At 44.5% G+C, this 24,619-nt stretch overlaps 1 protein-coding gene across 1 annotated transcript in view; it reads right to left on the bottom strand.

Annotated features, from left to right (window-relative positions):
* Window positions 1-24,619, bottom strand: part of SCN4A (sodium voltage-gated channel alpha subunit 4) — a 1,457,305-nt gene that overhangs the window by 490,708 nt on the left and 941,978 nt on the right. The window contains exon 18 of the mRNA XM_078644999.1: window positions 17,581-17,631. Coding sequence (XP_078501125.1) covers window positions 17,581-17,631 — 51 coding nt within the window. The remainder of the gene's footprint in view (window positions 1-17,580; window positions 17,632-24,619) is intronic.

Raw genomic sequence — 24,619 nt, 5'->3', positions numbered from 1 at the left:
AGGACACCATCCGCCTGATGAACTCCATCCACTCTGGATCCCCCACAGACCCATGCCCTCACCACATCTTCAACAAAGCAGACTCCGTCATAGCACCGTACCTCCGAGACGTCATCAACTGCTCCTTCAATTCCGCCACCTTCCCAGAAAACTGGAAACACGCTGAACTCACCGCCCTTCTGAAAAAACCCACAGCGGACCCCACCGAACTCAAAAATTACCGCCCCATTTCGCTCCTTCCATTCCCGGCCAAAGTCATCGAGAAAGCTGTCAACAACCAGCTCGCCGCTTTCCTCGAAGCCAACAATTCCCTCGACTCCTCACAATCTGGATTCCGAGCAAAACACAGCACTGAAACCGCCCTTATCGCAGCAACAGACGACATTCGAACTCTACTGGACAATGGAGACACAGTCGCCCTCATCCTCCTCGACCTCTCTGCAGCATTCGACACAGTCTGCCACAGCACCCTTTTACAACGCCTCAGCAACATCGGAATACAAGGAAAAGCACTTGAATGGATCACCTCGTTCCTCACCGGAAGAACCCAGAGAGTCCGCCTTCCACCATTCAAGTCCGAGGCCACCGAAGTCATCTGTGGCGTACCACAAGGATCCTCACTCAGCCCCACCCTCTTCAACGTATACATGAGCCCCCTCGCGGCCATCGCCCGCCAACACAACCTCAACATCATCTCTTACGCGGATGACACTCAACTAATCCTTTCTCTCACCAAGGACCCCAGCACCGCCAAAACTAACCTACACGAAGGAATGAAAGAAGTCGCTGAATGGATGAAACACAGCCGTCTGAAACTGAACTCAGATAAAACAGAAGTCCTCATCCTAGGTACATCCCCCTCTGCATGGGACGACTCTTGGTGGCCGGAAGCCCTTGGAAAAGCACCCATCCCGACAGACCACGCAAGGAACCTAGGCGTTATCCTGGATTCTTCACTCTCAATGAACAGACAAGTCAGCGCCGTTTCCTCATCCTGCTTCAACATTCTTCGCATGCTCAAAAAAACATTCCGCTGGATCCCCACCGAGACCAGGAAAACAGTCACCCATGCTCTGGTCACAAGCCGACTGGACTACGGAAACACCCTCTACGCAGGTACTACCGCTAAACTCCAGAAGAAACTCCAACGAATCCAAAACGCCTCAGCCAGAATCATATTGGACATCCCACGCAGCGAACACATCTCTGGTCACCTGAAAGACCTCCACTGGCTACCCGTCAATAAGAGAATCACTTTCCGACTGCTAACCCACGCGCACAAATCACTCTACGACATTGGACCAGAATGCCTTAACTCACGACTGTCCTTCTACACCCCCCCCCGCCATCTACGTTCTTCCAGCCAAGCCCTCGCCACTGTACCTCGCATCAACAAGACCACCATGGGAGGCAGATCTTTCTCATACCTGGCTGCTAAAACATGGAACTCACTTCCCACTTACCTTCGCCTTACCCAGAACCACCTAGCATTCAGAAAGCAACTTAAAACGTGGATATTTGACAAGTAATCCTCTTCCCCTCCTAAGCGCCTTGAGACCCTCTGGGTATGTAGTGCGCTATATAAATTTTCTGACTTGACTTGACTTGACAATGCCAAGTGCCCTCAGGACGTCAGCGAACTAAGGTCTTTCCTGGGGATGGCCAGCTACTGCGCCCGCTACATCCGAGACTACGCGACCATCAGCCACCCGCTCCGCACCTTAACCAAACAAGGCCAGCCTTTTGAATGGACTCCCCAGTGTGAGCAAGCATTCACGGAGATCAAGCGGGCAGTGGAATCTGCCGACAACCTTTCTTATTTCAACCCCAGACGGAAGACTGAAGTCACTGTAGATGCTAGCCCCGTCGGGTTGGGAGCCATTCTGGCACAATACGACAATGACTCTTACCAGAGACGTATAGTTGCTTACGCTAGCCGCAGTCTGTCCGATCCCGAGAGGGCATACTCGCAACCTGAAAAGGAGAGTCTTGCGGTGGTCTGGGCATGTGAACACTTTCATGTCTTCCTCTACGGCAAGCACTTTACCCTGATCACTGATCACCAGGCGCTAGTTACCATCTACGGCAACCCCCGATCCAAAATGCCTCCCAGGATTGAGAGGTGGGGCCTGAGGCTTCAGGAGTATACTTTTACGATTATACACAAGCCGGGAAAATCTGAAAACCCGGCAGACTACATGTCTCGGCATCCCCCCGCATCGACCGGCTCCAGTCCCTCAATTGCTGAGGAATATATCCACTTTGTGGCTGATCAGGCACTGCCACCTGCCATTCCCATGGATGCCATCAGAGACACCACTGCGCAGGATGCCGTCTTGCAGAAGGTACTCCGCAAGATCCAAACCAACAGGTGGAGGCATGATCCTCATGACGAGGACAATGATCTGGCCACCAAGCAAGAGCTCCAAGCGTTCCGGCACGTTCACAAGGAGCTATCGGTGACCACAGATGGAATCATACTGCGGGGACAGCGGATTGTGATCCCCAGTCGACTACGCAGGGCGTTATCGACCTTGCTCATGAAGGCCACAGGGGAGTTCTGTTGACAAAGCGGGCACTCAGGGAACGCGTGTGGTTTCCCCTCCTCGACCAAATGGTAGAGTCCACCCTGAAAGACTGCCACCCGTGTCAGCTGACAAGCAAAGGCGACCCCCCGACCCCACTACAAATGACCACCTTACCAGATGGAGTATGGCAAGAAATTGCTGTGGATTTCTATGGACCACTATCTTCCGGCAAGTACGTGATAGCCATAATCGACGAGTATTCCCGTTTTCCCTTCGCCCAGTTCGTGCCCTCCACAGGTGCCTCCAGTACCCTCAAGGTGCTGGATGAACTATTCGCAACCTGGGGTGTCCCTAGGGAGGTGAAAACAGACAATGGACCTCCCTTCAATGGGCATGAGTTTGCTGCGTTCGCAAAGCACCTGGACTTTCATCACAGGAAAGTTACACCTCTCTGGCCTCAGGCAAATGGCACCGTCGAACGCTTCATGGCCACGATCAAAAAGACATTCCAGCAGGCCACTGCCGAAAAGAAGGACCTACAGATGGCTCTTAATGAGGTTCTCAGAGCCTACCGGACGACTCCCCATTCAACCACCGGGAAGTGTCCCGCCACGCTGATGTTGGGTCGCCCCATGAGAAACCGCATCCCGACCTGGGATCGAGCCCTGCGAGCTGTGTCACCCGCTCACAACCATCTAGAAATGTTAGAAACGGACAAGCACAATAAAGACAAGATGAAGTCATACGCCGATGCCAAGAGGGGAGCGAGAACACCCTCCTTGCATGAAGGGGATTACGTATTGGTCAAACAAGACCAACAGAAGAAAACCGACTGTCGTTTCCGTGATGAACCGTTGCTCGTCACTCAACAAAAGGGCACCATGCTGACTGCGGAGTCGGACCAACGGCGAATTACGAGAAATGTGTCCCACTTTAAAAAGTGCCCCAGGGACACGTCAGGACCTTTACTGGACCCAACTGCGTCACTCAGTCTGGAGGCCCCGGAACAAGGCGCTTCGGAGGGTCTGGGTCAACTGAGTATACCCCAGACTGAGGTGAACACTGGAGAAATGGACGCAAGGCCGCGCCGGAACATCCAGCGACCAAAGAGACTCATTGACGGAATATGAGGTCACACATTGTTCTGTATTTTGTTAAGAAAGGGGGAGATGTTATATGGTGGCGGTCTAGTAGTTGGGTGGGTGGAGCTAGGAGGGCAGAGGGAAGAAGAGGAGGAGCAGGGACAGGATGAGGGCAGATAGTGTAGGGACAGGGACCAGGAATGAAGCATGTATTAAAGCTCATGAGTAACCAACATAGTGTCTGTCCTTACTGGCCTACGACACTACACTCGGGCAGCGTGGTCTAGCTGCCTAAACTCGCCACTAATTGGCAGCAGTTTTTAAACCGACTGCGGGAGCGTTTCTTTTCCTGCTTCTACCTACAAGGCCAAGGACGATTGCTAATGGACCATTCTTCGGGTTTCAACATGCGGTGAATGCCGCTTTGAAGTAAGTTAAAACGCTGCCTTTTTACGCTACTGTTTTGCTAACTTTGGGCGTGTTTGTGGGTGCGTCTAGGATGTCCGAAAGGCTATGCTAGTTTCCAGTCATTTCACTGGACATGGTTTTTAATTTACCCGCTTTCGCTCCATTCACTAGGATTTGAGTTGTTCTGCAGAGCCAGAGGCTTAGAAATAAATCTAGCGAAAACCAAATTTATGGCTTTTAATTGCTCAAAAGGCACACGCCCTAACCCGTCCCTAAATGGCAAACCCCCTGAGAGAGTATCGTCATTTGTTTACTTAGGCATTACAATCTCTGAGACTATGGAATGGGGGGCACACATTACAAAATCTACGCTTAAACTAGCACAATCTTCAGGTGGCATCATGAAGGTTTTTAACAAGTCTAGCAAAAGAACCATCAGTCCAGCAATTGAAATCTATAGGGCTCAGGCGAGAGGAGGGGCTTTATATGGCGCAGAGCTTTGGGGCCACCTTAATTTGAAGAAGTCAACACAGGTGGAGAACCATTACCTAAGACAGCTATTTAGATTGCCACGTAGCACCCCGCTAGTCCCGCTACGTTTTGATATGGGTATAACTCCAAGCCGAAGTAGCGAGTCTTAACCCTATAATGCACTGGCATCGTTTATGGACCACCCCCGAACTCACACCCTATCGGGAGGAATTACTAGAGGTATTGAGGTTACGAGGTGCCGTAAAAATCCTGTGGTTGGCATATATTAAATCCTTATTAACCAGCATGAGTCTAGGGGATTGCTGGTCTGAACCTGAGTCAGCTTGTCTTTTAATATCTAAGGACCAAGTGAAGGCTTGCTATAAAGAGTACAGACTATTCCAACTCCATACCTCTTCCAGAATCGGGAAACTCTCAAACGGGTTTCTGGATCTAAAATCCAATCCTTGCTTCGAGCCTGCATTGGATCTCATAAACCCACCAGCAGCCAGGAAGCTCTATTTACAATATAGACATGGGGTTCTCCCACTCCGCTGTTTCACATCTAAGTAGAGTGATCACCAAACGATCCAATGGCCCCCATGTGACTATCATGAAGAACCTGAGCTCCATGTTTTGTTTAGCTGCCCAGGCTATCAAAAGGCAAGGAGACGCTGGCTGGTCCAGTTGTGCAAGAACCTTGGTAATAGACGCTGTCTCGAAGTTTTCAGGATATTGAAAACAGATACTAGCATCCCAATAGTATATTCGGTTGCTGTTTTTTTGTTTTGAATGTGGTGTACTAGAAGGGTTTATCTGAAATCATGAAATGTCACATTGATTGCCCTACGATTACATACATATCTAGTATAATCAATTCCCTAACTGTTTTTTTAATCGTATTGTTTTTTAGCCAGTAGCTTTCGCTGTTTTTCTTTTAGCTAATTTATTTACACATTGCACTACGCACTTTCCGAAATTAACTGTGTAAGACTTGCCGTATTACAAATCTCAAAGTTCCAAATGAATTTCACTATGAGAAAATGTATATAATCATAATCGGTTTTAGCTTTTTTAAATTATGATTATTAGCTGACACAGTTCTCCCTTTTTATGTAAATGTTTGTTCTGTGCTTTTGGCCCCCTTATAACTGCCCGGGATAGAATATATTTGATATTAACTGGCCTTTTTTCTGTTAACTGCTCGTCTTACTGTTTTGGAGACTGAACGTAAACGGTTCCTGCTAGGATTTTACTCTTCTTCCATAGTTACGGGGCCTTGTGTTGGACTGAGACTCTATCACTTTTCACTGCCTTTTGCAATGCGCCAACAAACCTTGACACAAATGACGTCCCGAGCGACAACATTTGTTAGGTCCTCATGTTTTTATCACTGTAATTTCCTTAGGTTTCATTTCAGCACCCCTTGCTGCATGTTCTCGCTCGGTTTACCAACATGTACTGTGCAAATATGGGCTCACTCCTGCGTCACTTTTAGATCCGACCAATAGCATTGCTGTCACATTTCTTTTTTTGTGCATACAATTTAATACGATGTGTACACTTGTATAGCTGGTCTTAAACATCCTCCCATTTTTTGCAGGTCATAATTTACTGTTATCTAGCTACCGGCAACTACTACGCCGGTCACACTGAATCCAGTTTGGATAATACATTAGAATACTATCTAAATCTTTTTCTGGTCTTCTTTCTCACTGTACCATGAGCATATAGTACATGTATTAGGTATGTGGAGCACTATAAGTTACTTAGCGTTTGTATCTTAGGTGACAACAGAAAATAAGGATATCCTGCAATTCATTCATCTATAATTGCCTGTGTTCACGTGTTCGTATGTGCCTAAATGTTTGTTTCCCATATATTGCCTCTCATCCAATCAATCTAAGTCTAGTTATTTTTTGTGATCTACAAGCAGCAGATCACTTGAGGTGGGCAATAAGATATACTATTGTGTCTAGTTTGGTGGTGCAGTCACCTTTGACCCGGCTGCTTCCTATTTCTTGTTTTCACTGCTCTCATGCTTCTAATAATATTAACCAGCAGGATAGACACACCAAGAGTGATTGGAGTGGCCAGGCCGTCTGAAGACAAAGTGACATTAAAGTGGAGGAGTAGCCACTACTCCTTATTGCTGCTACCAGCAAGCAGCAGTGTCCTTGTCCAGCCATCCAGGCCTGGCTCAGGCTGGCCGAATTCAAAAATAAAATAGTAATAAAATAATGTTATCACCATTTAATTTTAATGTTTGCTGCACTCGCAGGTTGGAGTTTGGGATGCTCCTCTGCCCTAGTGAAGGAACCGCTGCTGCTTCTATCTCATCCAACTCATTTTTGCTTGTGTTAGACAGGTTTATCAGCATTTTTCTGAAGTTGCTTCTGGGAATTCAGATTATCAGCAGCAGTGCATCCTGAATCAGGTACTTAACTGAGACAGTCTAATAGTAGGGTGGAGACTGTCATGTTTAGAATATAAACTCACACTTTACCACGAGGATATCATTTATTGGGTAAACAGTCATAATATCGATTCCAAAATATGGAATGGACATAATATCGAAGTAAAAATATAGAATGGACAAAATATCGAATGGACACAATATAGTGGTTAAAAATATCGAATTTAAGGTAAGTAATATCGGTTTTCAAAATATAGAAGTCAAAATATCGAAGTATACAATATAGGCATTACATATATCGTTTTTTAATAATATCAATTTTTTTAAAGTGTTTTGTATGTTAGTATATGTGTGAAAAGTGTATATTAATTTTGTAATGTATGTTTAATGTATTTTAAGTAATGAATTTTATGTTATTTAATTTTTGCGTGATTTAATTCTGTAGCGGGTTGTGGGTTTATAGGGGAATAGGGTGGGAAGTCATTTAATTATATTAAATTAAATATTAATTTTGAGCAATTATTAATAATTTTTAATTACATTTTTCTTTCTAGTTCTGTAGCGGGTTGTGGGTTTATAGGGGAATAGGGTGGGAAGTAATTTAATAGTAATAAAATAAATATTTTTATTTATTTAATCATTTTGAATTTATTGTTATTTTTTAATTGGTAATCAATTTTTATTAATTGCCAATTAATTTGTATTAATTGATTAATTGTTAATTATGTTAATTTTCTAAATTCATTTTCTGTAGTGGGTTGTGGGTTTATAGGGAAATAGGGTGGGAAGTAATTTAATTGTAATTAAGTAAATACTTTTTTTCATTTATTGGTATTGATTTTAAATTTATTGTTAATTAATTTTTAATTGGTAATTAATTTCTATTAATTGGCAATTAATCTTTATTAATTGGTAATTATTTTGTATTAATTAAATATATGATAATTATGATAATTGTATTAATGTATTTTCTGTAGTGGGATGTGGGTTTATAGGGGAATAGGGTGGGAAGTAATGTAATTGTAATTAATTACATATTAAAAAAACTTTTTGTGTATTGATAATTAATCTACTGTTAATTTTTAATTGGTATTCATTTTAATTATTAATTAGTTTTTGTTATTGAAAATTAATTAGTTGTTAAATAATTAGGAATAGGTTATTAATTTTTAATACCTTATATGTAGTTGTATTTCTAATTAATTATTACATAATATTAAATTGGTTATTAATTTCAATTAATGTTTTATTGGTATTGATATTTAATTTATTTTTAATAATATATTAAATCATTACTCTCCCTACTGTTAAACTCACTGGAGTGGGAATAGTAATTTTCACCCTCCCGCTATCCAACGCTTTCCCTACTGTTGCACTCTCTGGAGTGGGAATAGTATTTTTTTACCCCTACGCTATCCAACGCTTTCCCTACTGTTGCACTCTCTGGAGTGGGAATAGTAATTTTTACCCCTACGCTATCCAAAGCTATCCCTACTGTTGCACTATCTGGAGTGGGAATAGTAATTTTCACACTCCCGCTATCCAACGCTTTCCCTACTGTTGCACTCTCTGGAGTGGGAATAGTATTTTTTACCCCTACGCTATCCAACGCTTTCCCTACTGTTGCACTCTCTGAAGGGGGAATAGTAATTTTTACCCCTACGCTCTCCAATGCTTTCCCTACTGTTGTACTCTCTGGAGTGGAAATAGTAATTTTTACCCTTCCAATATCCAACGCTTTCCATACTGTTGCACTCTCTGGAGTGGGAATAGTAATTTTTACCCCTACGCTATCCAACGCTTTCCCTACTGTTGCACGCTCTGGAGTTGGAATAGTAATTTTTACCCTCCCGCTATCCAACGCTTTCCCTACTGTTGCACTCTCTGGAGTGGGAATAGTAATTTTTACCCTTATGCTATCCAACGCTTTCCCTACTGTTGCACTCACTGGAGTGGGAATAGTATTTTTTACCCCTACGCTATCCAACACTTTCCCTACTGCTGCACTCTCTGGAGTGGGAATAGTCATTTTTACCCCTACGCTATCCAACGCTTTCCCTACTGTTGCACTCTCTGGAGTGGGAATTGTATTTTTTACCCCTCGCTATCCAACGCTTTCCCTACTGTTGCACTCACTGTTGTGGGAATAGTATTTTTTACCCTCCCGCTATCCAACGCTTTCCCTACTGTTGCACTTTCTGGAGTGGGAATAGTAATTTGTACCCTTACGCTATCCAACGCTTTCCCTACTGTTGCACTCACTGGAGTGGGAATAGTATTTTCTACCCCTACGCTATCCAACGCTTTCCCTACTGTTGCACTCTCTGGAGTGGGAATAGTATTTTTTACCCCTACGCTATCCAACGCTTTCCCTACTGTTGTGGTGTAATATTAAATGTTACCCTCCTGCTATCCTACGGTAAAATATTGTAATTTTTTTATTAATAACTTAAATTAATTATATCTTAATTTTAAGGTTATTTGAGTATTTTTAAGTATGTTTTAGTTAATTATATTTATTATTTCATTAATTTTAAATTACTTTTAAGACATTTAAAAAAATTCGATATTTTGACTGACTATATTTTTTACAGACTATATTTTGGATTCAATATTTTTGTACTTACCTGTTTGTAGATAGGAATTCGATATTTTGGCATTCTATATTTTGGTGACTATATTTTGGTAAGTCTAGATTTTGTCATTCTATATTATGTCAGTGATCCCATTTATTGGTTATTGCCCTTGGAATGACGGCTGTATGTTTCCCTTTTTCTGGGCAACCCTTGTTTTTATGTATCCTTTTGTGGCAAACATCTATTGTCCTTCAGTGGGTAGTAGGATGCCTCTTTCATCTACTCCTGAGGGTACATCTGTTTCCATCCCCGTTCAAACATGCCCACTCAAGCTTAGGCATGCACATACTAGGGTGGCCATAACTGAATGGTTTTAAAGCACATTCAAAAATGGCCGCTACATGCAGCGCCCATAAATGATGCAGTACACTGGAAGTGACATCAAATGCCCAGTAGCAGTAAGAGCTGCCAGACCCTCACAAAAATAATACAAATAAAAAAAATAGAAAAGAGTTTTTTTTTAAAGAACCCTGGTGCTGAAGGGTACTATTTTCTTTGTGGGTGACACATCATGCTTGAAAAGAATGGCTGAAATGGGCCAGCGCATAGATGTAAATAAATGTAAATGTAGTATACTTGTAAAGCGCACAGCTGCCCCAGCAACGGGGCGTCCCGGCGCTGTATAACTCTGGGGAACCCGTCCTGGCTTTCCCTGTGGGATGGTCCCTTGCTGGGAGTCCCCAAGGTGGAGCCAGGCATCCCCGGAATTGGTGGGGCCGTTGTGGAGATTAGGCAAGCTAATGCCCAGAGTTGCCGAGTGGAACCCCTGATTAGAGTAAGCACCGAAGCGAGAATTATCAAGTCCGCTGACCAAGGTCCACGACCCTGCCGCGTCGGGAATTGAACCCTGGTCCCGGGCTGACTGGTCCCGGGCTGACTTCTGCTCTCAGGCCTGCTGCCTCTAACCAGTGAGCCACACTACTCCACTACTCCACTAGACACACGCTGTATGCTGTGGGAGCTGTAAACAACATTTGAATGACACTACAACAGACTAAGAGGGGTCGAGTAAAACCCCCTGTATGTATGTATGTGCGTATACATGTATGCACTTGTTTTTGAATCTCAGCGCTTCAATGCATCCTGCTGAGAACCCCAAAAGGACCCGAAGGAGAGGCTGCTGTGCTGAAAATAGTACCCAAGCGTGCGATCCCGTGCGATCCCAATCAGCGCTGTGCGCAACCCTAAGACTAAATTGGTGCACCTGCAATGTCTTAAGAGCGCGAAAACAGTTCCAGAGATGCCTTCTGCATTCATAAGTATTCCATAAAAAGTTCAAATGTGGCTGTAGCTTACTACACAACTGTTACTATAGCGTATTGTTGGTTCATAAAGTTGTATTCACATTTTTCAGTTTGTACTATCAAAGCTCTTTCACTTTTGGGGCAATCATTCAGATTAAGGACGCTGAAAATAATGAAACGCAGTTTGATGCCACAGTGGGCTCACAGGCAAATACACTGCATGACATGATTAGGGGGGGGTCAAGCTACTAAAAATTTCGGAGGGGGGGGTGACTTTTACAACAATATGCGGAGTGGAGATGCAGGGGCTCTAAGAAGGAGTGAAAAACAACAAAGCCTCGTTAACAAGTGAATGCTTTTTAAAGACCTGTGAAGTGCTCGGGTGCGGCTGTGTGTGCGCCCGGGAAGGGGGTAGAAGGGCCCAATGGGCGTTGCGCACCTGATGAATATACGACTCCCGAAGGACTGGCCGGCATGATTGTAGCAGATGTAAAGTGAAGGTAAGCCGCCGTGTATCGAACCCTGCCTTTAACAACTTTATCTACTGCTACGATGGATGGATGCCGGTTCTCGTCATCCGAACCTTTCCTGTCACGCGAAATCAACGCCAAGTTTCCCGCCACGGATCAAAATAACATCTAACTATATTTAGAAACCCACGGCCTGCATCTAGGCTTAGTTCAGCACTAATTACTACTACCTTTATCCCTTTAATTTTACAACGTTCCTACATTTTCTAAAGAAGTCTACCTCACCTAATGCTGGTTAAACGTCCTTATTTCAGCTGCGGTGAGTATCATCCCGACTGTGAACATGTATTTTGGTTTAGAGTGGTCTGGAGAGGTGCTGTGCCCTGATGCAGCAACCTGACGCAGCACTAGCGCCTCCTGGTGGCAGTCTGAACTCAGAACTAGCTCCAGTAGTGAACGCAGAAGAAACTGGTCACTGTTTTGCTGTTCATCTATGTACAGGCAGGAATTGTCAAGTGACGGTATTGAAGATTAGCTATTGTTATGAGGCTTGTCACAGAGAAGTGAATGATGTCTATGTTCATAGAATGTTGTCTATTATGGTGCAATTCCGGTCTGCCAGTTACAAATTGCTCTTTCTGCTATATTCTATGCCAGAGTGCGGCTCTGTAGGGTGTTAAAATACAGATGAAATATTGAAAACCAAGCCTGCCTGCAGTGCCATATTGACTTAAGAACAGTGGAGACAAGATTAGCCACCTATGTTAGTTCATTGGACTGCAGCTGACAGCTTATGTAATTTATTATGAGAATACACATCACAACTTTAAAGTAAAATAAAAACACGTCCCTGCTGCTGTGGAGTCAATCAATCAATCAATCAAAGCATTTGTATAGCGCACTACTCACCCGGAGGGTCTCAAGGCGCTGGGGGGTCCGCTACTGCTCGAACAGCCAGGTCTTGAGTTGCTTCCTGAAGGAGAGGTGGTCTTGGGTCAGACGGAGGTGGATGGGGAGGGAGTTCCACATCTTGGCCGCCAGATAGGAGAAGGATCTTCCTCCCGTTGTGGCTCTTCGGATGCGGGGTACGGCGGCGAGGGCGTGGCTGGTCGATCGAAGCTGGCGGGTGGGAGTGTAGAAGGTCAGGCGGTTGTTGAGGTAGCTTGGGCCTTGGTTGTGAAGAGCTTTGTGTGCGTGGGTGAGGAGTCGGAACGTGATTCTCTTGCTGACGGGGAGCCAGTGCAGGTCTCTCAGGTGTCCGGCGATGTGGCTGTGTCGAGGAATGTCCAGGATGAGGCATGCTGAGGCGTTCTGAATGCGTTGGAGTCTTTTCTGGAGCTTGGCTGTGGTTCCGGCGTAGAGGGAGTTGCCATAGTCCAGTCGGCTGGTGACGAGGGCCTGGGTGACCTTCTTCCTGGTTTCGGTGGGGATCCACCGGAAGATCTTACGTAGCATGCGTAGGATGTTGAAGCATGACGAGGAGACGGCGTTGACTTGTCTGGTCATGGAGAGGGACGAGTCCAGGATGAAGCCCAGGTTGCGTGCGTGGTCTGTTGGTTTGGGTGCGCTGCCCAGGGCAGGGGCCACCAGGAGTCGTCCCAGGCGGAGGGCGAAGATCCCAGGATGAGGACTTCCGTCTTGTCTGAATTCAGTTTCAGGCGGCTGTTCATCATCCACTCGGCTACGTCTTTCATCCCTTCGTGTAGGTTGGTTCTGGCGGTGGCGGGGTCGCTGGTGAGGGAGAGGATCAGCTGGGTGTCGTCGGCGTAGGAGATGATGTTGAGGTTGTGTTGGCGTGCGATGGCCGCAAGGGGGCTCATGTAGATGTTGAACAGCGTGGGGCTGAGTGATGATCCTTGTGGTATGCCGCAGATGACTTCGGTGGCCTCGGATCTGAACGGGGGAGGCGGACTCTCTGTGTTCTTCCGGCAAGGAAGGAGATGATCCATTCCAGTGTTTTCTCTTGGATTCCGATGTTGTTGAGGCGCTGTACTAGGGTGCGGTGGCAGACCGCATCGAACGCCGCGGAGAGGTCCAGGAGGCTGAGGGCCGCTGTTTCCCAGTTGTCGAGCAGGGTTCGGATGTTGTCGGTGGCTGCGATGAGGGCGGTCTCGGTGCTGTGGTTGGCTCGGAAGCCGGACTGCGAGTGGTCGAGGGATCCATTCGTCTCGAGGAAGGCGGCCAGCTGGAGTCAAACTGTGCTCAGAATACTCTACTGTTCCAAAGAAGATACATGGTAAGATACTGCCAAGGAAGCACTAGGGTCCTCGCATATGTCGGGAGAGTTTATAATGCGAACTGATTTAGATTCATAAAGAAGTCAAGGAGGCAAAAGAGGCACAGACATCAAGAAAGGGAGACACACATGGATAGAGCTGCATAAAGGGATACAGATTGCGACAGAGAGCTACCGTGAGTGACTTGTAGAGATTGATAAGAGATGGAGATAGACTGACAGGTAGATATGGCCAGGGAGCTACATATATATTTATACACAGGCAGATACATATAGGGCCAAATAGATGTAGACAAAGACAAATACAGATAGCGTTAGGTAGCTATATATAGAGAGAGCTAGAGACTTATCTGGCTCTTTGTTTTTTCTCTTTTGCCAGATTTCTATGTCTCTTCCTGTCTTTTCTTTGTAACCCCCTTTATTTTTAAAACTCTACCCTTGCTTTTTTTTCACCCTATATCTCTGTATCTGTTTTCTCATGGTGTTTCTTGCCCAGTGTCTATCTTACGCTGCCTCTTCCTGTCCTTAAGTCTGTCTTTTGATCACTTCCTGTCTCTATCTCTGTTGTGTCTGCATGTATCTCTCTGACTTTGACTTATGTCTATACCATTTTATCCATTGGTCCATCTTTCTCTCTTCTTCTGATAAGTAAAGAAAAGGGCCTCGGCTGACTGACATGTAGTTTCGGGCAGCAGTGGGCTTAAGCCTAAACCTGAACCACCAAGCATGCATTCAATCAGTGCCCCTGGTCTTCGTCATATGGGTGTGAGGCCCAACAGTGTCTAACACCACACAGGGTCAGGGCTGAAATAAACAAGCCCCATAACCCATGCGCACAACCTGGTGTGCCTTTTAAAAATGTCTTCATTGCTTGACCCTCATTCACAGCAAGCGTCATAGAGGGCATCATGAAGCACGACGATGGATGGCCTTGCATAAGAAATCACAAAATGAGCTAAACATTGGGAGGTGCGTGACCCCTCTGCTCCTATCAAGAACCCACCACTGGAATTGTCAGTTCGAAAATGATGCATACAGGGGCGTACTTCCATGGGTGAGACTGGCAGAGTGTGAGTCTGATACCTGCCGATGAACTCTCCAATGTACCTCCACTGAAAAAGAGGGACAGGGAACAGGACCAACAAGATGCATTGTAGGGGGAGAGTTGGAGGGACAATTATATTTTCATCATGAGCATCTCCTATAAGATATGCTGTACATAGAACAGTATCCTATATTCTTATTACTGCTAAATACATATCATAACTAGCATTTGCAAAGCCAGTAACTATCGGGCGGGAGGTGGGGGACAGGGACGGGGGGGGGGCGTGGAGAGAGCAAGAAACTATGCACTCCGATAGCGTGCTGAAAGTAATAAAAAAAATCTAGTCAGAACACTGAGACGAATTGCTTCTGGGTGCAACAAACACAACAAAAGGGAGAAAAGCCATTGAATCAAGAGCAAACAGGGATGGACAACAAAGCCAGCCAATCATGAGCAAGGGGTGGACCAAAAGCAGCCTTTAAGTCAATTGAAAAATGTAGGTTTGCCTAAAAACCGCTAAAGCACCTTTTAGTCAATATATAAAAACTAGAAAATTATGTTTTGTTGGAGAACAATGATTTATTGAAATATTTGTTGAACTGGTAGGTTGGCCTTATGAGTCTGTGGGCAATTACCATTTAGCTGCTTGGAAGCCCACACTGAAACAATAGAAAAGGCAACTCCAAACCCTGGAAGAATGGATTTTATGGAAGAAAAGGCAAATCAAATATACATTTATTGGAAATAGCAATCCTAAAGTCATGACTGCTTAAATAAAGAGAAAAGCCTTTTAAATACGATTAGGTACATTATGATGTTCTCTATTCACCTTATTCACTTTTCAGCATAACAACGTAAAATACAAAGAGTAAGGTTGCATACTGTCCTATTTCACATCCTTTTTCTCCCGCATTTCCCTGTCCCAAAAAACAATGGGGCTTATTTACAAGCCCCTTGCCCCACTTTTCCGTCACTTTTCCCATGTTACAAGTGACGCAAAAGTGGCGCAAGGGGCTTGTAAATCTGCCCCAATATGCGTTATCTCAAAGTAAGTTGTGGGAGATGCATGGGCCACAGCCTCTCTATGTTTCCTGCTCAAGCTACGTTTAAATAGATGTATAATATATTATTAATAAAGTTTTTTAACAATAGTGCAACAAACTGTGTTTCTCTGGTGGCTGCAGTTACTGCTGTCATCAGCTTAGTGTCTAGTAAATATATTTTTTGCGCAGGTGAATACAAAAGAAATAGCTCTATTTGTCGAATGCTGGCATGAATAAAACCGATTTGTTACACTCACTGGTGGATATTCACAAGGAAGTGGTGGAGAGAGGCGTTAGCCTTCTTGGCTTAACGTCTCTCTACGCCACTTCGGAAAAGCAAGGCTGCCCCATATTCACAAGGATATGGTGCAGCCTTGCGTTTCCCCCTGCAATGACGTTAAGTTTCACAACTTATCACCAACGCAGGCACTCTTGCACCAGAGTGCAAGGGTGTCTGCAAGCAGGGAGGTTTGTTTATGTAAAGGAAGGTGTCCCGTCCTGCCCATAAACAAACCTAAAATGCCAGTTTGTAAGTTACATGTGTGCTACTTCATGCAGCACACATGTAAGTTACAAAACTGCATTTTTTTAAAAAGAAGGTTTGTTTACGTACAGGAAGGGACAACTTCCTGTACATAAACCAACCATTGCATTTTGCATTTTCTATGTATGCTGCACACGACAGCACACATGAAAAATGCAAAAACGAGGAGAAATGCTATCGCCAACTTAACACCAGGGTTTTCCTGGTCTTAAGTTTGGCATTAGCTCCTATCTACGCTGCCCTTGTGAATAGAGGGCAGCGTAAATATCAATGGGTGTTGCGGTGGAACGCTCACCACAACACCCACTGCACGCCCCTTTCACGCTAAACACAGCGTGAAAGGGGGCCTATTCACAAGGCAGCGATAGGCCATGTTAAGTGGACAAGGCAGCGTTAGGCCATGTTAAGTGGCTAAACGCTGCCTTGTGAATAAGGCGAGGCCCCTACCGCCGACGTTGTGGTGGCGATAGGGGCTTGTGAATATGCTCCATTGTTTCCCTGTTTATGCATTGTGCCTAGAGAAGTGAGTCTCTGCTCTCGGCTGTGAGGCTGTCAGTGCTTGCTGACAAGCGCAACTGGTATTTCACAGCCAATCTGGAGAGCCAAGAATCCCTTTGTATACTTCCCTCCTCAGGGATAGCGTAGTTGAGCAGTTCAAGCTTACTGTACGCAGTTACTGTATGGCACTCCATTTGCACACCACAATGTTCAGGTAGAGTAACATTCAGAATAGGTCTTTACGTATAGGAAATGTAGTGCATTTAATATAAGCCACACCAATGGGAGTAGAAAGGTCCTAGTACTGAAATTGAGATATGGGCTTAAATATTATTCTAGCATTTATAATTAAAAACTGTACAGGGTGAAACGTTATGAAACCTACACTGTTCATAAACAGCAATGCCTCTCAATGCAGTTCCTTGTCAGCAGATGGAACTTAGGGCCATCTTGGCTACTTCTAAAGGATAGCTGGTAACCTCCAGTCAGTGAATAGATCCAAAATATAATTATTTATCTCTCCACTTTTTGTTTTTCGTTCTTTAATGTTGTATAGTCATCCACTTCCTCCACAGCTGAATGTTTTCAGGTTACAATTCAATGCAGGTCAATTATCTTTAACGACACACATGCTTCACTATGGCTCCAAACATAAAAACTGAATACTGTATAGAGAAGATGTCAGAAGTTGGCATTTACATTTAAGTCACGTGGAGATCAGAGATTCAAGCATAAACACTTCAAGAGAGTGAATGACCTTTTCCGCATATACCTCACTATGACAGGCGCAAGGGGATAAGATCTGCCAGTATTCACCCGAACCCTAGGACACCTCATCCTGCACACAGATAGAATGGATCTGAGCCCATGGCAGGCATTGGACATAGTTGTGGCTGTTAAGGTTCTTGAAATCTGACTACTTCACTACACATGCATATCATTTATGGTGGTCTAATTACCTTGGCTTGGGCTGGCTGCGTGCATGTGGAATTCATTCCCTTTACAGTATCCTACAAAAAACAGATTGTGTAAGTTATGTGCAGTTAATATATTCATCTTTCAGAAGATATGACATTAAACAAATTCAATGATATGACGGTCAAACATCCCCTCTAATGGGCAGTATGCAAAGTTTTAATACACGCACAAATAATTTTATCTCCTTTCGGGTCCATTGGAGTTTTGCAGTTGACATGCCTTGAAAGTATAGTGGCTCAAGAGAGGACTGCAGTATACCTAACCACTGTAACACGGTAAACACCCATTATCACGAATCTTTCTTTCCGCATACCATCACTCCGCATACTTTTATTACGCATCTACCATGACTCCGCAATGCCATTATAACGCATGGCATCACATTTTATTAGCTTTTACCATGCATACATTTACAACGAAATTCGTTGTAAATGTATGAATGGTAAAAGCATGCTTTTTTTTTTATATGTTAGGATAAGGTAAGTATGGGTATAGGGGTATATGTTTTGGGGTTCTGAGGTATATGTTTTGGGGTGATGGGGTATTTTAAGGGTTCAGGGATAGGTTTGGGTTTTGGGGTGCAGGGTGGATTTTTAGGGTTCAGGATGGGTTTGTGTTTTGGGGTGCTGAGGTTTATTTAAGGGTTTATAGCACAGCTTTCCAAACTTTTCATGTTGGTGACACACCTTTTTGTGAAATTCTTTTCAGGGACACGGTAACGCGAGCGAGCGCAGCGAGCTAGCCCGAACCACCCACAACCCCACACACAACCCACACACACAACCCCACACACACACAACCCCACACACACACAACCCCACACACACACATACAACCCCCCACACACACACAACCCCACACACACACACACACAACCCCACATACACACACAACCCCACACACACACACATACAACCCCCCACCCCCACAACCCCACACACACAACCCCACACACAATCCCCCCACCCCCACCCCCACACCACCCCCACACAACCCCAGACACAAACAACCCCCCACACACAACCCCACACACACAACCCCACCCCCACATCCCCACACACACACACACCCACACCTCCCCCCCACACACACACACCCCCACACACACCCCCGTCAGAAAATGTACGTATGTTTTGTATGGATCTGAAGAAAACCCACATGGTTCGTAACAGAGCATGAACAGGAGATTTGCATATTTGTGATATTACATATTATATATTTACAATCACGATACATTCCACACATATTTACAATTTAATGCACAGTGAGGTCCACTCATTTGCCCAAAATCACACATTTTAAAGTCAAGTGCCAGAGCTGGAATCAAAACCAAAAGTTCCAGATCACCAGGTCACCAGTTTCGGCACTAGACTAAATCTCTGTGGTTTAGAATCCCAGAATGTTGCTTGTTCTTGGAGGAATTCTGTCTCGTAAAACTCTGCTCTTCATGGCCATACTTTTGATCTAGTATCCTGGCTTCAGCTGGATTTGCTTTTCCACAGAACACTCAAGCCTATTCTTGCCACCCAGTGGCCTAATGAGCTGTTGCATCTCGTGTTTCTGTACTTTGCCGAAAGTGGATACCTTCGGTTTTGCAACAGTTAATTTATAAGTGCTAGTGGACGAATACAATAGTTTGTTGTGACCACTGAACTCGAATGACATGGTGAGCAAAAAAACTATGGATTTAGGCCCAGATCTCTATACTGGGGTGAACGCATGACATTGTTCTACATTCTGTCCATCAACTGTTCTTTTTGCATTTGTCACCCCGAGTGGGCCGGGTATGCCCAGACGTGGGTCCTGTGCTATTCATGCCACTGGAGTCAAGCCATCCTGGCTGATGAGGGGTGATACCCCGAAACTGGTCCTAGGTTGCTTGGTTCCAGTCCAGTCCTGGCCTGGCAGTTGGGGCTAGACTGTTCCAATTGGGTGCAGGGTCAAGACTGATTTGGATATGGCTGGGTTAAAACTGGAATGGCATGGTGAGCAAAAAGACCATGGATTTAGGCCAGATCTCTGTACTTGGGTGCATGCATGACATTGTTCTGCATTCTAACCATCAATTGTTCTTTTCGCACTTTTCCAAGGGCTAAGCACATCAATTTTCAAGTTAATATATTTCAAAATTGTAATACTTCATGTTGATAAGATAAAAGATTATTTTGGCTGCGCTCTACACTTGTGATTATAATACTCCCCTATGAATAAAATGTGATTTCCATACATCAATCATATAAACTAATCATGAGCGAAATTCGAGCTTATCGTTTGCAAATGTTTCAAGGGTATGTACTTATCCTATGTAAATGTTCACTGCAAATGGTTTCAACTGCACCCACTTATCAAACGTAAACAAGGCGCTATATCATTTCTCTTTCTTCCCTTCTGACTGAAATATTGGATTTTATCACTGCATAGCCCTAAGACGATATAAACTGTTGATGGAACCATTGAACTGCATTTCGTTTTCCAGAGAAGTACAGCACACAAATAAAGACAGAACGCAAACACAAGATGCTAGTGGAGTCTATTGTTTGACATTCCAAGAACCTTGCCCCAGGCCTGCCAAGTATCACGTATCAAGCGTGACGCTAACGCATTTCAGTGTGGTGTTCCGCAACACCGCACTGAAATGCAGTGTCACGCATTTTAAAATTTTAGTCTCACAGACAACTGGAACATCCCCAGTGAGAAGATCTGAGTAACCAACTTTACCTTGTCTGCACTCCTCCATGTCCCTTCCCAGACACTAGTCAGAGAGTACATATAGAATACAATCCTGAAATACTTATTCTTCCTGCTTCTTCCCGTTGTCATCGTTCTCCTCCTCTTTTCCCCTAAGCCTTAATGTACCCCTATTATTGCCTGGTCCTTTTGCCTTCCTTGATTCAACTGGAGATGACCGGACCACACCGGAAGGCATGATTAGGTACCCCCATCTTGATTCCTCGAGTGCTTTTCTCACATTAACCTTACTGTTGCTAACCATTTGTATATTCTCTTTGATCATCTGGTTTATTCCCTCGAATATTCCACTCACTTTAGGACAGTATAATGTTGGTCCTTGTTGAGATGCAACCAAAACATATGTTCCCTCACTCATCTGCAACAGGACAATCTGGACCCCACACTATTTCTTCCCACTCCACTGGAGTGATAGCCAGCCAGGGACTCATTGCATCTATCTTCCCCTTCCTTTGCCCCCCGGGGTCCTACAATGTCCTTTACTGATTTCTCCCCTGGTGTGCTTGGTACCACAACTGCCAATATGCAGTCCTCCTTGCTTACTGTAGTCTTATCAGTACTAGTACAACTCCTGCACTGTCTGAGATACTTCCCTACCATGGGTTCCTCCATTGGCCTCCCGTAGTGTATTCTAACTTTGTTTACCTTTAAATTGTGACCAAATTGACCACCATGGGTTTTAATCACAAAACCTCCTCTCATGATCTCCTGTGGTACTGTTTCACTCTCTCTATACGAATTCCTTCTTTGGAAAATGTATTTGTTTCTTTCCTCTTTAAACTCTTCCTCCTGCTCTCCTAGTTCAATTTCCTCTTCTTCCTCATCTACCTCTTGACTAGGGGTGATCCCTGTTCTCTTAGTATTTATATCCATAGTCATGACCATGTCCCCTTCTGTGTCCAACTGGCCCAGGGGAAGAACGTTCATTAATTTATGCTTCCCATCCTCACAGTCTAGTCCCTTTTTGTTAGTGCCCCCTTCAGTTATTATCACTATGGGCACAACTCTTCCTGAGTTCTCTACAGGTTCTATCTTTACCTGCCTTAAATACTTTTCTTGGTCTTCTTCAGGGGTTTCCCTCCCCACCAATGAATCCTCATTGCACATTCCTTTTTTTCCTTCTATCACTTCTTCACTGCACACCCTTTTTCCTGATATCATAACTGGTTCTTCAACTGTATAGTCTAGTATCATCCTTAAGTCTTTTTGTTGGGCCCATCTCAGTAAGTTTAGACCGTCTGTCACCACCAGGACTTTTCCTAATGTACTTCTTCCCTTAAAGGATATTCTTCCAGTGAACATTCCTTCTAATGGTATTCTCTCACTGTTGTAGCCAATAGGGCAAATATCTGGTTTCACCAACTGTATGCCTCTTTTCTCAGATTTTTCCTTGTACGTCTTAAAATTGATGAAAGTAAATTGAGAACAAGAATCTGTATATACTTCTATCACATCACCATTAAGATCAATAATACATTTTGGTAGATCTACCCTCTTGACGGAGTCTACATCTTTGTTGCCAATGCATAATACATAACTTTCTTCACACATATCACTATTACTTACAAGATTCACAAATTTTTTTGAATTATCTTTGCATGCTCTTTCAAAATGCCCTTTCCTGTTACAATTCCTGCACGTAGCTGTTCTTGACATGCATCTGGTACTATTCGCCAAGTGTCTTGAACTGCCGCATCTAAAACATTTCAGTCTGTCTTCCTCCTTGTACCTTACTTCGTTTTGTTCTCTATAGGACTCTTTCCACTTTGTGTTCTTTACAGCATAGACTTCTTGGTTGTCCTCCCCACTGTCGCAAATTTCATTTACATTGCTCCCCTCGACTACATTAATTTCTTTCACGCATTCAGCTGTGTGTCCTACACTCTTGGCTACATCTATGGCATTTTTCAAATCTGGATTGCCTACCAACAACTTCTCCTGGATTTTCTTATTGTTGGTGCACCTCACCAGTTGATCTCTTATAAGTGACTCTGTTAAATCATTAAATTCACATGTGTTTGCTAATCCTCTCAGGCATGCTATGTAGTTCCCTATCTTCTCATTTTTCCCTTGTACCCTTCCATAAAACTTGTGTCTTTCTAACACCACATTTATCTTGTCAGCATATTGCAATTCTAGTTTCTTTAAGCTTTTATCATAGATATCCATGTCCTCTTCTTCACCTACCCCTCCTTCCAAATCCGGTAGGCTATCAAAAACTCTCCTTCCCTCAGTTCCTAGATTTATCAGGAGTATATTCTGCTTTCTAATAGCTGGAAACCCACTAGCACCTATTGCGACCACGTAAGATTCAAAACCCTTCCTCCAATCCTTCCATGGCAGCACTGGCTCCCCTTCTTCTGTTAAGAAAGGTGGCGGTTGATTCATGCTTGCTGCCGCCATTTCCAGGGTGGCAGTGGGGGTGTAAGTTTTCACTTCCTATTGTACTACTCCGCTAGTGCTCTACCTACTAGTTTTTTTTTTTATAGCGCAGAGCCCTGTACCAATTCTACCTCAGAGTTTATCTTTTCCCTTGGATTTACTAAGTACCACTACACTTGTTTACTCCTGTTATAGCTTCTTTTACCCATCCACGAATTGCAGAAAATTACCCTTATGATTTCTTATTTTTTATTTTTTACTTTTGAGAATCTGCTAATCGGTTTCACCAGCTGCTTTACAAGAGGCCTCTTACTTCACAACATTTCCATTTTCCCCCAAACTTATACCACTGTGCCCCCAAACCTGTGAATGTCCTGGGGAATATTTGCAGCTCAGTTAATTAATTTCCCCGACAACTCGTTCTGCTCTTATAATGTTATTTTGAGGAATCTGCTGAAGAGGTTCACCAGAGTCTCTTGGAGAATCTGCCGCTGTCAAATATCCTTTACTTCCCAATGCACTTCAATCACCCTCACGCAGTTGCACATGGTACCTCCACTCTCTCCCAAGAGCGTCCTTTTTTTCTTGAAGACTCTTCACACACACGAGGTGTCTCCACTCTGTCACCTCTTGACCAACCACCCTTACTCCGATCCCTCGAAGGCTCCCTTCCTCACAGGATTTTCTCCTCGTCCTTTTCCCGCTGACCGCTGCCGCCGCTCGAAGTGCTGCCTCACCGTCACCTTCCGACCAGCCGCAACTTGCTTCGATACACGGGAGCTCGATTCCTCACAGGATTCCTCCTCACTCTCTCTTAGCTGACACGCCGCCGACTGCTCCTGTCACCACGATGACTCCACACACCGCAGATTGCCTTCACAATCGCCTTGCCAGTCCCCCAGCGGATGCTCCGGCCACCCTATGGCTCACTTCCAAATCATGCCGCCATGCAGTCGCCTCAAAACAACTCTCGCTGGTCCCGTCACCTGTAAGTACCTTCTTTTTTTGTTTTTTCTTTTGCTCCGATCACTACTATGGCTCGCTTCAGAATTTTCCGCTACACCGTCGTCCAAGACCACTTTCGCTGGCCCATCACACTGTAAATTTTCCTCTCAGTCACTGCCCATTCCTTACAGCATATCACTTTCCTGGCAGCTGCTCTCTATCTCCCAGCTTGCACTGACCAAACGTGGCTTGCTCCGATCCCCTCAGAATCTCTGCCCTGGATTTCCTTCTCTCACCAGGCTGTGCCACCGCTCATTTCTGTCACACGGTGCTCCGCTCACCGAACGATGTTCCCCATACCTTCGCCCCGTTGGCTTACCACTGCTACTCCAGTCAGCTCCTAGGCTCCGTTCTCCTCAAGCAGTGCTGCCTCACAGTCTTAGACCACTTCTCTTTGCACCGGGCGTACAGTAAGTTTCAATTATTTTCCTCAGTCACAGCACGTCACTTTCAGCAGATTGTTTCCTCAAAACTGTTCTTAATCACCAGCTCGCCGATCTGCTTCACATATATTCAACTTCCTTTCACGGTTGTCACACGTTCATCCGATCCTTCACTGACACGTAACCATCTTTTTTTTTTCCACGTACCTTAACTCCTACTCAGTCCGCTTATTTTCGTTTTCCTTTAAAGTATTACTTTTCTTCTTCACTCGTAGATTCACTTCAGTTTCGCATGTAATTCTTCCTCATGTAACCGTACTCGAGTTTCTTCCTCGCCTTATTCTCCTTCCCTTCACTTCACTGGTCCTGGGTAACAAAAAGGAAGGGATGTCGTACGTTGGCCTCCTCCCAACAATCGTCGGCAGTATTGTAAGAGTCAACAACACCAGTATGTTGAAGTTCTTTATTCAGTAAGAACATAAGCAACGACATCCATAACCCT

Source organism: Lissotriton helveticus, chromosome 5_1 (assembly GCF_964261635.1).
Source record: "Lissotriton helveticus chromosome 5_1, aLisHel1.1, whole genome shotgun sequence".
Taxonomy (NCBI): domain Eukaryota; kingdom Metazoa; phylum Chordata; class Amphibia; order Caudata; family Salamandridae; genus Lissotriton; species Lissotriton helveticus.
The sequence above is the reverse complement of the archived record's forward strand: the minus strand, read 5'-3'. Positions and strand labels throughout refer to the sequence as shown.